The 14,833-nt window shown below is 37.7% G+C and overlaps 1 protein-coding gene across 5 annotated transcripts; it reads right to left on the bottom strand.

Annotated features, from left to right (window-relative positions):
* Positions 1 to 1,047: 1,047 nt before the first annotated feature.
* Positions 1,048 to 13,045, bottom strand: b3galt4 (UDP-Gal:betaGlcNAc beta 1,3-galactosyltransferase, polypeptide 4). 5 transcript variants are annotated; one of them, XM_051904100.1, is made up of 4 exons: positions 12,665 to 13,044; positions 12,043 to 12,256; positions 10,463 to 11,956; positions 1,048 to 4,751 (listed from the first exon to the last, which is right to left on the bottom strand). In XM_051904100.1, exon 4 carries the CDS (start codon positions 4,613 to 4,615, stop codon positions 3,506 to 3,508), a length of 1,110 nt encoding a protein of 369 aa, XP_051760060.1. In that variant the 5' UTR covers positions 4,616 to 4,751; positions 10,463 to 11,956; positions 12,043 to 12,256; positions 12,665 to 13,044; the 3' UTR covers positions 1,048 to 3,505. The 5 variants fall into 5 exon arrangements, with proteins under 5 accessions (XP_051760060.1, XP_051760061.1, XP_051760059.1 ...); XM_051904101.1 differs by having other exon boundaries at positions 12,066 to 12,256; XM_051904099.1 differs by having other exon boundaries at positions 10,463 to 12,256.
* Between the last annotated feature and the right edge of the window lie 1,788 nt (positions 13,046 to 14,833).

Here is a 14,833-nt window from a genome sequence, read left to right as displayed (position 1 = left end):
AAAAGAGAAATGCTGTTTAATAATTTATCTATAATTAACACCTTGGATTAAATCACAAGTCTCTCTATTGGATTAATTCAATCTCACGTTAATAAGGTGATGAAAACATAATTTTCCACCCTAGAAACAGTTGCAAGCTGACTTATGATTGTAATGCACTTTTTTACTGGCCCTCCCACAACTGAGAGACTAATTCAAAATTCTACAGATTTTGAATGACCAGAACTCAGAAGCCAGAGCATGTGTGACGGGCGGGTCTCCTGTTCTTCCTGCTACGGCCGGCCAGTGGGTGTGGCTAGGAGGAACAATTCTTGTTAAGGGAACAATGTACACCTGTTCTCCCCTCTAAAAGTTTAGGCTCTGTTAGCGTTCAGTGAGCCTGCTCTTGATTTTGTTATTAGTTTAAACTCGGTTCTGTCTGAGGCTTTGATTAATCAGGTGTCTGACAGAAATTGTGTTTGTGTTGATTTCTAGTTCTATATTTTTTTCTTTTTAAATGCATGTTAATAAATATTTTTTGTTGCAACCAAACCAACCTGACTATGTCCACCATTTCATCTGTCATGGCTTTGAGCCGGGCGTGACGCATGTCACTCTGTTTTACTCTGTTTGTGGTTAGTGTTAGTTTTGTTTCTTTGCTCTGACTTCCTGTGCAGAGTTTCAAGATCCTCCTCCTTGCATACAAAGGCTGTAATGGGCAAGGACCAAGCTTCACTACTAATTCCCTTGTTAATCACGTGCCTTCAAGAACACTGAGATCATCTTTTGGTTTATTGGAGGTTCCCCGCAACAGCCAAAAACACAGAGCACATCAGATATGATCAACGGAAGCTCAGACTTGATGCATGCAAACTACTGAGGTTTGTTCTTGTAAGTCAAGCATGCACAAGTTGAGCTTCCGTTAACCATATTTGATGTGCTGTATGTTTGTTTGTTTTACCATGTATTCATGTGCTTTTTGAGGCTTAGTTGTGTGGACAAACATTTTCATTTGTGTTCCAAAGATGAAGGGAAGTCTTTGTTTGTAACAACATGAGAGTGACAGAATTTTTAAGTGAACTATCCATTTAATTCATTGATTATATGAACCATAATCAATGTGTCTTGGTAAGACTTTACAACATGGTTTCATTTGTTAACATTAGTTAACTGCATTAGTTCACATGAACTAACAATGAACAATAGTACTTCTACAGCATTTATTAATCATAGCTAATGTTAATCTCAACCTTCACTAATACACTGAACAGTGGTTTAAGTTTTACTGACAGGTCTAGCTATTCAGGTACAGAAACTGAAATCAAATGTAAAATAACCCTGCATAGTCTTCACTTTATAAACAATATATAGATTAATACTTATTAAAACCACAAAAGTGATTCAGTCAAGTACAGTGAGAGACCTTCTCTGTCTTTTGTTCTTTACATTAATGACACAGGCTGCAGCAGGATATTAGGCCGCTGTCACTTTAAGACCAAATGCATGGATCCAATATACTGTTGCACATGAGTTTTCTTTCTCAACTGTTTACAAGGATATTTTGACATGATTTTATGTATATTTGTCCGTTCAAGTGCAAGGCGTGAAAGAGAACTTAATTAAGCATTTGCACACTATATGAAAGGCGACTTTTTGTGCACACAGAAAACAGCGAGAGAGTACCGAATTTAGTTCTCTTTTGCATCTTGCACTTAAATCACATAAAAAATTTGCACACAGGAATCATATTAATGTATATGCATTAACAAAATGAGAGTTTTTCATTGCTAGAATTAAATATAAGAATCTTTAGAACTTGTAGAAATAATGTCAGTTGATTTGGTAAATGTTAATCAGTACTAGTGTTTCTGTATTCTAAGTTAGTTCAAGAAACTCTCTGTCAACTGAATCAAATTCATCTTTGACTCCTGGTCTTCAATGTGCATATTGTTCTACATAAGCTGAGTTTCTAATTATATATTAGATGTATAGAAGTGTAATTGTGAAAGGCACATGCTGGGTAAGCTGTGAACATAAATTCAAGTATTGTATAATAAAAATAAATTTTCAGTGCATAATATCTTTGGCCCTGTTTCCACCTGGTATTAAGATGCGTTTTGGTTGGTCGGATCACAAGTGGATGACGCTAAATACAGGTGTAAACACAGTGAGCTTGAGCTTGTCCACTTTTTACCACTTCCAGAGGTAGCTGAAAATGCATTCGACTGGATTGCTTTCGTAGTGTAGACGCTCATGTGGTTGAATGCATTCGAACAGACTGCCTACTCTCCACCTACTGACCTAATGCGTAAACATAATGGGAAAGCGCACTAGCCAGATGGGATTTAAAGGGTTAGTTCACGCAAAAATGAAATGTCTGTCATTAATTACTCACCCTCATGTTGTTCCACACCCGTAAGACCTTTGTTCATCTTCAGAACACAAATTAAGATATTTTTGATGAAATCCTAGAGGTATATGACTCGTCCAGAGACACCAATTTAACCGACACTGTCAAGGTCCAGAAAGGTAATAAAGATGTCGTTAAAACAGTCATGTGACTGCAGTGTTCAACCTTAATATTATGAAGAGACGAGAATACTTTTTGTGCGCAAAAACAAAACAAAAATAACGACTTTATTCAACAATCTCTTCTCTTCCCTGTCATTATCCTTATGCAGGTGACGCAGTAATCACAGTGAAGGCTTCAGTGTTTATGTCAGAACGCCGGCTCAGTATTGGCCTGGTCACGTGATCAGCACAACACATGCGTGTGATTCTGACGTAGAACCTGGAAGCGCTGGACATAAACAACGTATGAGAATGCCACAGAAGAGAAGATATTGTTAAATAAAGTCGCTATTTTTGCTTTGGCGCACAAAAAGTATTCTCGTCGCTTCATAACATTAAGGTTGAACACATCCTCTGCAGTGACATTGACTGTTTTAACAATGTCTTTAGTACCTTTCTGGACCTTGAAAGTGTTGATTATATTGCTGTCTATGGACGAATCATATACCTCTCAGATTTTATCAAAAATATCTTAATTTGTGTTCTGAAGATGAACAAAGGTTTTACAGGTGTGAAACGACATGAGGGTGAGTAATTAATGACAGAAATTTCATTTTTGGGTGAACTAACCCTTTAAACTTTGTTAGATGAAGAACCAAGTTTAGTTTGAAGACAAAAAAATGTACCAAGCACAATGTTCTCTCACCATTACTGATTTCTAACACACACCACTGCGTTTTTCCGTCGTCTCCTTTCGCATTCATATGTAAAATGCGCAAGCTTATTCTGTCAACTAGATCGAAAGATCTAAAAAAGGTCCGACCATAGACCCTCCCCTGGAAGAAATCAGGACAAAAGTGATTGAAAGTGGACAAAAAAGATGGAGTAAAACACCAGGTGTAAACGGGAATGTGTCCGATCAACCAAAACGCATCTTAAACCAGGTGTAAACAGGGCCTAAGTAACTAAAGATGTGCTTTTCCCTTTGGCTTTTCATATTCAATGTATCTTCATTTCAGGAGTCTCTCCCCAACAGTGTCCCGAGAAGTGCTCTCACTTTACAGACACCAAAAGATGTCCGCATACCCAACCACGAGCATGGGGCAGTGGAGTGCACCTCCGTCCAGTAGTGCACCATGTCCCCTGGCTTGGTATGGTGGACAGACACCATAGTTTGGTAGCAACAACGGCTGTATGGTACAGCTGGTCCTCCGGAGAAGAGTGGAGAATGGGTCGGTGTAATGCCTGCTCTGTGAGCACAAATGCCTACAAACACATCCTCTGGAGGTAATGGACTGGATAAGTGTATGGCAACAGCTGCTAGAGACAGCTTCAGCAAAGCTGGTCGAGAAAGCACATACGCCGTCCCGCTGCAGTAATCAGGAAAGACCACACCAGCGTATGTGGTTTCTGACATGAAGTGTTTGCTGGCGGGATTGCGGTCCGGTGCGACCTGCATGTGGACACGTCCCAGATAAAGCTCGGTGAGTTCGTTTTCTGGTGTTTTAACGCTGTGGTTAAGATACTGCAGCAGCGCACTAGGGTTGAACAGTACATCATCATCTACCTTCGCCAGATAGCGAGCCTGTGGACAGAAACGGCGTGCCCAGCCCAGCATAGACAGAGTTTTTAGGGTCAAGTTGCCGTAGGAGTCGATGAAGCGACCCTGTATGAGGTCCCCGCGCTCCTTTGACTCTTCCACCAATTCTTTGCCAAGAACTGGGTCAGATGGCTGACCGACAATGAAGAGGGTCATGACTCGGTGACCTCTGATTTGTACTTCCCCACCCCAGGTGTCACGAATGGCCTGGCGGGCCTTTCTGTTTTGAGGTGCAGTTGCCACCAAAGTGATGAGGTAAGGTTTGGCACGTTGGCAGACGTGGATGCTAGGCATAAGCAGGTACTCTTCCAAACGGGTTGGAGGAATACTGTGCGGAAGGTCCACTACACGAAGAACTTCTTTGCTCATGCCCAGCGAGGTCACCCACAATTCAATGACGTCAAAAAAGAGTAGAGCAAGCAGGGAACCACATAAGACTATTATGGAGAGGTAATGGATGATCCCTAAATGGCCTCCTCTCTTCCCAATGCGACCCTTAAAGATCCTAAAATTATGCACTAGCATTTTTACAGATCACAGGAAAAACTTCTTTACTCCTCCATTTTGGGTTTGATTATACACTGAATGTGTACATTTAGATCCAGTGAAGGGACAAAAAGACCATTGCAAGGTGTCCAGTGCTGCACTGTTGCACCACCAACTGCAAGAGGAAAAAAAGAAAAGTAATTAATAATGGCTGATATCTAGAGCAAACGTTGATATGATTCAGCGGTAACACTTTAGAATACTGATCCTTCATTAATAAATAAGTACGCAGGAACAAATGAGTAATGCATTATTAACATTCTAGTAACTACTATTGACTAACAAGAAACTCTGATTAATGAATTAGTCGGTAATAGTGCTCAGTTGGTCGTTCACTATTAGCTAATCAGTAATTACCTTTTCTTTCATTCCTCCCAGAGAACAGTCAATATCAGAGAGTTATCATGTTTCTCATTTTAGAATACTGATCCAAATAATTAGTAGTTCCTTCTGAAGGATTTGGTAATACTTCAGTCATTACTAGTGGGTTACCATGACCTTCACTTTAGAATTAATTATATATTATGCATTATTCATGTTAGTTATGAATGTGTATACAATCGTCCTTAGTAGTCCTCTGGGAGGACTAAAAAATAATAGTTTATAGGGATTTTCACAGTGCGCTTAACCCCGGATTATCATCGTTCTAAACACCGCTTTTAAACACCGCTTTTAACCCCGGGAAATGGAGCATTTCACACTTAGCACCGCTTTTTACCTGGGGTTATGAAATCCTGCTCTGGAGCAGGGTTAGCACTGCTTTAGCCGCTTTCTTGCTTCACGTTTCACACTGCTCATAATTTACCCAGGGTTAGCAATTAATCCTGGGTATTCATAAGCTGACATTTCACATTGTACTTTCCTAAACCCTGGGTTAACGTTCTTATTTGCATATTTGCGGCATCAGTGTCAACGATTGGAAAAACGCAGCACGTGACCTGTTTACATAGACTAGCTCTAGCATTGTGCATCCTCACCTCATAATGTACTATTGAGTTTATACTGAATGGACATTTCGGACTGTAAATGCAAGAATGATACGGTCTCTTCTTCACTCAAATTGTTGCATTTTCTGTCATCATTTGACATTTTTCCTCTCAAACACTGAAGGGTTTCATAACCCTGGGTAAAAAGCGGTGCTAACCCCGCTTCAAAATTACAAGTTTGAAACGCTCCTTTACCCAGGGTTAAAAATGGTGTTTAGAATTACGATAACCCAGGGTTAAGTGCAGTACGAAAAGCCTTTAACAGTCGTTTCTGAGTATGATAGGAAAAATGTCAAACGGCGATGGAAAATGCGACAATTGAAGTGAAGAAGAGACCATCATTATTACCTTTATAGTTTGAAAAGTTCATTTAGAAAAAAAATGTATATTACAGTCAGCAATGTGCAATGCTAGCCTTTATGTAAACAGGCCACATGCTGCGTTTGTCCAGTCAGTAACACTGACACCACAAATATGCAAATAAGGACTTAAACCCTGGGTTTAGGAATGTGCAGAGTGAAACGACAGTTTATGAATACCCAGGATTAACTGTCAACCCCAGGTATGGTATAAGCAGTGTGAAATGTGAATTGTCATGTAGTTTAGAATCAATAACTGATTACAATTTGTTCACTAGTAGCAATTAGCTACTAGTGAACGACCACATTCGACTGAGCGTTATTACTTGCTAATTCATTAATCAGAATTTCTTGTTAGTTAATAATAGTTACTAGAGTGTTAATAATGCGATACTCTTTTGTTCCTGTGCAGTTATTCATGAGCAGACTGTTTATTCAGAACAGTACTCTAAAGCGTTACCGATTTAACTTGTATACACTACCGTTCAAAATGTTTGGGGTCAGTAAGATTTTTTGTTTTTGAAAGAAGTCTCTTCTGCTCACCCAAGCTGTATTTATTTGATCAAAATATAGTGAAAACAGTGAAATATTATTATATTTTAAAACAGCTCTTTTCTGTGTGAAAAATGTATTCTATGTATTTTCATGATCAAAGCTGAATTTTCAGCATCATTACTCCAGTGTTCAGTGTCACATGATCCTTCAGAAATCATTCTAATATGATGATTTGATTATCAAGAAACATTTCTGATTATCAATGTTTTAAAAATTGTAATAATATTTCACAATTATACTGTATTTTTGATCAAATAAATGCAGCCTTGGTGAGCACCCCAAACCTTTTAACGGTAGTGCATATTAGGAGTATAACAGCTTTCAATAATAAAAAATATTCATACGGTCACCAACCACAGGTTGGTACACATTTGTCCCGCAGTTCTAACTATGCATCTGCAGCATCTGGTTTGTTGGAGTTACAGCCTGGGCTAATGCTGTTACTGTTGGATATGCTTGTACATGCTGAATTTGCAGTCAATTACAACAACATTAAAAAAACATTGACAAAACAGTTACTGTTTGCAAACATTGCTTGACGTGAATATATATTTATATGATACGGCTTTAAATCAGCATGTGATCAGCGTGTGATATTGCTCATATACAGTTGTGGTCAGAATTATTGGCACCCTTTGTAAATATGATCAAAGATGACTGTAAAAATAAATCTGCATTATTTATCCTTTTGATCTTTAATTCATAAAATTAGCAAAAATATAACCTTTCATTGAAGGAAAAGAATTGAAAGTGGGGGGGAAATCACATTATGAAATAAATGTTTTTCTCTAAAACACGTTGGCCACAATTATTGGCCCCCTTTTATTCAATACTTTTTGCAACCTCCTTTTCCCAAGATAACAGCTCTGAATCTTCTCCTATAATGCCTGATGAGTTTGGAGAACACCTGACAAGAGATCAGAGACCATTCCTTCATACAGAATCTCTCCAGATCCTTCAGATTCCAGCTCCATGTTGGTGCTTCTTCTCTTCAGTTCACTCCACTCATTTTCTTTAGGGTTCAGGTCAGGGGACTGGGACAGCCATGGCAGAAGCTTCATTTTGTGCTCAGTGACACATTTTTGTGTTAGTTTTGATGTTTGTTTTGGATCACTGTCCTGAAGGAAGATCCAACCACGGACCATTACTGGATTTCTAGCAGAAGCGGTCAGGTTTAGATTTTTTTTAATCCATGATGCCATGTATCTGAACAAGATGTCCAGGACCTCCAGCAGAAAAATAGGCCACAACATTAAAGATCCAGCAGTATATTTAACCGTGGGCATGGGGTACTTTTTATCCATGTGTGCACCAAACCCATCTGGTGGGTTTGCTGCCAAAAAGCTCTTTTTTAGTTTCATCTGACCATAGAAGCCGGTCCCGTTTGAAGTTCCAGTCTTGTCTGACAACTGAATATGCTGGAGATTGTTTCTGGATGAGAGCAGAGGATTTTTCTTGAAACCCTCCCGAACAACTTGTGGGGAAGTAGGTGCTGTTTGATCATTTTTTTAGGCTTTCTGAGACTCAAGACTCAACTAATCTCTGCAATTCTCCAGCTGTGATCCTTGGAGAGTCTTTGGCCACTCAAACTTTTTTCTCCTCACCGTTAATTAGGGCGATTTAGACACACGTCCTCTTCCAGGCAGATTTGTAACATCTTTAGTTGATTGGAACTTCTTAATTATTGCCCTGATGGTGGAAATGGGGATTTTCAATGCTTTAGCTATTTTCTTACAGCCACTTTCTATTTTGTGAAGCTCAACAATCTTTTGCTGCACATCAGAACTATATTCTTTGGTTTTACTCATTGTGATTAATGATTAAGGGAATTTGGCCTTTGTGTTTCCTCATGTTTATACTCCTGTGGAACAGGAAGTCATGGCTGGACAATTTCATGTTCATGATCACCCTGGTGTATATACTTCAGAAATATTTTACTCATAAAAAATTCTAGGGGGCCAATAATTGTGGCCAATGTGTTTTGGAGAAAAACATTTATTTCTTAATGTGATTTTCCCTCCACTTTCAATTGTGTTCCTTCAATGAAAGGTTAGATTTTTGCCAATTTTATGAATTAAAGATCAAAAGGATAAACAATGCAGATTTATTTTTACAGTCATCTTTGATCATATTTACCAAGGGTGCCAATAATTCTGACCACAACTGTACATGTACACTAGAAAGTTTCATCCTTGTCCAGTGTTTGTTATTTCTCTCCAAAAGTTACGAGCGATAATGTCTTTGTACTCGTTTAAGAGTTGCTGCATCTCTTAATCCCCTCATACAGACTGTGCATGTAGACAGACAAATCTGTCTGTATGTGTGTGTGACTACAGTGTTTCAACCTCAGTATTATAAAGCAACGAGAATACTTTTTTTCTGCCAAAAAAATTCAACAATATCTAGTGATGGGCGATTTCAAAACACTGCTTCATGAAGCTTCGCAAATCATTTGTTTCGAGTCAGTGGTTCGGAGCGTGTATCAAACTGCCAAAGTCACGCCGCAGCGGTGAACCATTGGAATTTCGAAACACTTATGATGTAATGAAGCCTCGTTTACTGAAGTCACGTGACTTTTGGCAGATCCACCGGAACTAGACTCACGTATGGATGTTACTGAAAGCCAGTGATTATAGTTTATAAAGTTATAAATATGGATATTTTTCTTACAAAAACCCATCGCTTCACTTCAAAAGGCCTTTGTTAACCCCCTGGAGTCGTATGGATTACTTTTATGATGGATGGATGCGTTTTTTTGGGTACATCAAAATCTCAGGAACCATTCACTCCCATTATAAAGCTTGGAAGAGCCAGGATATCTCTGATTGTGTTCATCTGAAAGAAGATAGTCATATACACCTAGGATGGCTTGACGGTGAGTAAATCATTGGATAATTATCATTTTTGGGTGAACTATTTCTTTAAGTTTACTTTAATCGCAGAGAATTAGTTAAGTTAACTTAAGTTGAATGTGATAGGTTGCTTTATTTTTTCAAGTTATGTCGACTTTTTTTCTTTTTTACAGTGAAATGAACTAGTAAAATCAACCATTATTCTGGGTTTAAATGAACAGCCCAAATGTTGAGTGTTTAACGTTTGAAAGTGAAGAATTTGAGACATATTAGTAATGTATTACTTGTCATGCAAAATAAAATTATTGTTACTAAATATTCATTTTTGTATTTAAAGAACAATCGTATTATTACAATATGCTACCCATGTGTATAATTAATAACAGGCCTACTATAAAGAGTTACAAATAATATACAAATTGTTATTATTGATTGGGATCCTAAAAAAAGTGTTATTGTGATATGAACTGAGATTTGAGTCCATATTAAAGTAAAGCTACAAATCAAGCAAAGACTTTGTTTGTTTGTTGTTACTCTGTTCAGTTTGAGCACTAAGAAGATCTTAGTAAACAGTGACCCTTACAAAGCAACTTCAAGGGCTGTTTAAAAGTATGATTAAATATGAGCTAATAATTTATTGACGAACAGTAACCAGCTATTCAATGACTTAGACACAGATGAACTTATCTCCACTAAACACACGTCTCCTCTCTGGAACAGTGACAAATTCATACAGACGACAGTGACACAGCACGATAAGAGAAGGCTGAGCAGCTCATCTTACCGAAGCACAATGCTGTTATTCACATGCTATGTTTGACGAATTGCATTGGGTTGAATATCCTGTTTGGCTTGGATGATAAATAAACATATTAACTTGAAAACGTCGTTAAAAAATTCACTTGTGTTTGCTCGATGAGTCTCTTGCGTAAAGCGGCGTTTCCGCTGCCTCACATTCACATGAGTATGAATAAACAGGAGTCAAAGGAACGAAAAGACTAGTGTAAACGCCCTTCAAGAATGTGTGCCGTTTATATGCGTGTTATTCTTGATAGTTTGGAGTAGAAATGTTACCTTTCCAGCGCAGAATCCTCTGAAATAAAAACCAACTTGCAGTTTTCATATTTTGCCATGAAGATGATAAATACATCATTTATTCAAGGCCTTTTCGGGTGTCCGTTTCTTCATAGCGGTTTAGTGTAATCCACGGTAGAATAATGCAGATGAGAGAGTATTTTTATAATCTGACCGTCGATTGCAATCCTGATATCCCTTGATGGAGCGCAGAAACAGCTATGTGCATCCACTGAACCGTAAGCACAAATGCGTCTGTGATGAGCAGAAATACAGGCTGCTTCCTGTAGGAGGCTCTCAAACTCTCTCTCTCTCTCAATGGACCGTGACTGTATTAACCCTATGGTGCTCCTCATTTAGGGTTAAAGTCACACTTACACTCCTTCCGGTCAAAAGTGGCCGAATTCCTCAAATGTAACTTTTTTCCCCCAATAAAATCAGTTTTTTTAATAGATTTTTTTTTTTTTTTTTTTTTTTGTATTCTAAAGGAATTTTATGGTGCTGAGTAGTATTTAAAAGATGTCTCAATATTTATGCAATAATTATGATCCATTTGTTTCCACAACTTTTACATACAATTGCAATACAATTAATTAAACCATATCTTTTTTTTTTTTTTATTATTATTTGATTAACCTCTTCATTGCTGTGTGTTTTTTTCCTGCATCGTAAGATCGATCTGTAGATCGTACATCCCAAATATTATCTGTATTTTAATGTTTGTAAAAATTCCCTATTCATTTATATGGCACTCATTTTTGACTGTGAGGACAATTTAACCTTTTCCAAACAGGTCCACTATTTTGTGTGTGTGTGTGTGTGTGTGTGTGTGTGTTCACAGGGCAAGTGCCACAAGTCACCAAGTATCATATAATTCCCATGAAGTAAAAAAAAAAATAGTAATTTTTTTTCTGGTCAAAAGTGCACCTCAAATGTAATTTTTTTTCCCTCAGTAAAATCATGTAGGCTATTTTTTTATTTTAAAGGAAATTTATGGTATTGAGTAATACGCAATAATTATGATCCATTTGTTTCCACAATTTTTTCAATGCAATACAATTAATTAAAATGATACCCTTTCTAATATTTAAAATTATCAATTAACCCCTTCATTGTTGTGCACTTTTCCCTGCACCGCAGCTGATCTGTAGATTGTACCCCAACAAATTCTCTGAATTTTAATGTTCATAAAAACTCCCTATTAATTTATATAGTGCTCATTTTTGAGGGGAGGAGGAGTACGAGTGACACTATTTATTTATTTTTTTTTTTTCCCTAGGATAGTTTAACCTTTTTGAATCAGGTCCACTATTTGTGTGTGTGTTCACAGAGCAAGTGCCACAAGTCACCAAGTATCATATCATTCCCATGAAATATAAAAAAAAAAAAAAAGTAAATTTTTCTTTTCAAAAGTGATCGAAGAGCACCAGAGGGTTACACCGCATCCTTGTTTTCTTTCCTTGCTCCCTTTCTTCACATCCTAGCTCCTCCCAACTGAGAGGAAAGAAAATAAGGATGAAGGAAAATAAGGAGGGGGAAATCGAAGGAAAATTTTTATATTGGGATATTCTTGATCATACAAATGGCTGTGCTCAAGGGATACTGTCAGGCTGGTAAAAGGAGGAGAAATCAGTTGAGTTTCAATAGGCACACAAAAACAGGAACACAGGGGGAAATAGTGAGGCCACAGTTGGGAGCGGAATCAGGAAGAATTCCAGCCTGGTATGTGGGAGTGCTACGTCAGCCCAACAGGGGAATCCAGAGCAAAAGACAGAGCAGACCCAAACAGCAATACTGAGAGAGAGAGAGGAGAGGTCACCGATGAACGAGAGAGAGAGAGAGAGAGAGAGAGAGAGAGAGAGAGATTTTTTTTTAACCCACACTTTTATTAAATCAGTAACAAAAAAACATCAAAACATTATCACAAAACCAATCAACACAACAAAAGACTAAAAATTAAACCCCTCAAACACAGTACAAAAACCTTATTAAAACACCACTGCAATATAAAGGTATCCAAATCCTGCATCTCTTTATAATATTTAAAGTCAACCGAGATCCTAGACCTAATAAATGCCTTAAACAACAGTACACCATCCTGGCCATATACATTTTTAATCCTGTTTTTTCTTGAAATATATATGGCCATTTTTTGAGAGAGAGAGAGAGAGAGAGAGAGAGAGAGTATGTAAAGGTAGGGACCTGGTGGTGGCAGCTGGAGTCTTCTGGAGCTGGTGGTCAGATAGGAGATCCGAAGAGGAGCCGGATGGACGCAACAGGAAGGAGAAGGGATCCAGGATAGCAGGGCAGCAAGGTGGCTTGGAGGACGGATCCAGCAGCCAAAGGAGACAGGGGAGCTCGGGAGCAAAAGAAACAAAAACTAACCAAACAGGAGGTTAAAAAAAACTAACAAACAAGTAGAACAGGAAGAGGCTAATAGATCTTTAGGTAAATGGCAGACAAGACCACAGCAAGAGCATGATCAACACAGAAGAGAGCCAGGTAAACTCAGCAGAGCAGGCAATATAATGGGAATATAAAGGGTGCCAGAACTAAAACAGGTGCAAGCCATAATGAGATAAAGTAACAAGAGGGGCGCAGTAACAATATACAACTCTGAGATTTCACAATACGTCACACCCTTATAGGAAACACCTGGAGGGTAAAACAAAAAAACATTTCCTGTCAGTGATATTTAGGGGAGAGCGGGGCACAGCCTAAGGCTTTTTGACTTTCTCAGTTTGTCTAAATCTACTTAGGGTTCAGGGAATTTCTTTTGTTCCACATTAATTTCACACATGTCTGGTACAAATATGTGGCTTTGTTTCATTAATACAGTGTATACTTTTTTTCTTTAGGGAAGGGAAATGTGACAACATGCCCATAGGTGGGGCACATTGTAACATGTGATGCGGTATGTTGTAACATGATCATATGACAGCTAAAAATTTTATCTGACTTAATTAAAAAAATATGACAAACTAAAATATTTTGTCAATAAAAGACAATAATTATTTTTTTCATATAAAATAATAGCATTTTTTTAGAAATTCAAATTTAAATAATTTTGTAGTTTGACAATGAACACTCTGCAAAACACATACAGCACTGGTCAAAACAATACAGGCAAACTGATGAAGAAATATATTAGACATTCAGAAAAACACAGAGCTGAAGAAAACACTCCTAACTCCACTCACAGCTCTCACAGAACACCAGACAAATAGACGAGACAGTACAAATGCTGAACATTTCTTGAAATAATATTTTCTGGATGTTCAGGTTCTTCCTCTCAGTCATTATTCACCTTTTGTTTCCTGGTTTCTTGATTTAAACCTGGTTAGTGTCTTCTGATAGTTAGTGAAGCATTACAGAACTACCCAAACTGCTAAACAAGAGATTGGAGATTAAAATACTATCAGATTTTATTGTTAAATAAATGTTTAGTGATATCTTCCAGAGATTTTTGAATTTTGGTGCAATTTTTTCTCTATATATTGTCGATATGGCAACTAGTAAATACGCTAAGTTTCTTCATGCTAGCGTGTGTGGAAGTATTTAAACTACGTGTGTTACAACTAACCATGCGTTGGTTTGTGCCCTGCGCTCCCCTACCAGGTTTGTTTAAAGTACTAATGAAGTAAGACAGTAATATTAAAGGATTAGTTCACTTCAGAATTAAAATGTCCTGATAATTTATTCACCCCCATGTCATCCAAGATGTTCATGTCTTTCTTTCTTCAGTTGAGAAGAAATTAAAGGGTTAGTTCACCCAAAAATGAAATTCTGTCATTAATTACTCACCCTCATGTCATTCTACACCCGTAAGACCTTCATTCATCTTCAGAACATAAATTAAGATATTTTTGATGAAATCTGATGGCTCAGTGAGGTCTGCATTGACAGCAAGATAATCAACACTTTCAGTGCGCTACTAAAAACATATTTAAAACAGTTCATGTGCCTTTGGCAGTTTGATACGCGCTCCGAACCACTGATTCGAAACAAAAGATTCGTAAAGCTTCGAAGCTTCATGAAGCAGTGTTTTGAAATCGCCCATCACTAGATATTGTTGAATAAAGTATTTATATTTTTTTGATGCAAAAAAAGTATTCTCGTCGCTTCATAACATTAAGGTTGAACCACTGTAGTCACATGACTGTTTTAAATTTGTCTTTAGTAGCTTTCTGGGCATAGAAAGTGTTAATTATCTTGCTGGCTATGCAGGCCTCACTGAGCCATCGGATTTCATCAAAAATATCTTAATTTGTGTTCTGAAGATGAACGACGGTCTTACGAGTGTGGAACGACATGAGGGTGAGTAATTAATGACAGAAATTTCATTTTTGGGTGAACTAACACTTTAATGTT

This window comes from Ctenopharyngodon idella, chromosome 8 (assembly GCF_019924925.1).
Source record: "Ctenopharyngodon idella isolate HZGC_01 chromosome 8, HZGC01, whole genome shotgun sequence".
Classification (NCBI taxonomy): Eukaryota; Metazoa; Chordata; class Actinopteri; order Cypriniformes; family Xenocyprididae; genus Ctenopharyngodon; species Ctenopharyngodon idella.
The sequence above is the reverse complement of the archived record's forward strand: the minus strand, read 5'-3'. Positions and strand labels throughout refer to the sequence as shown.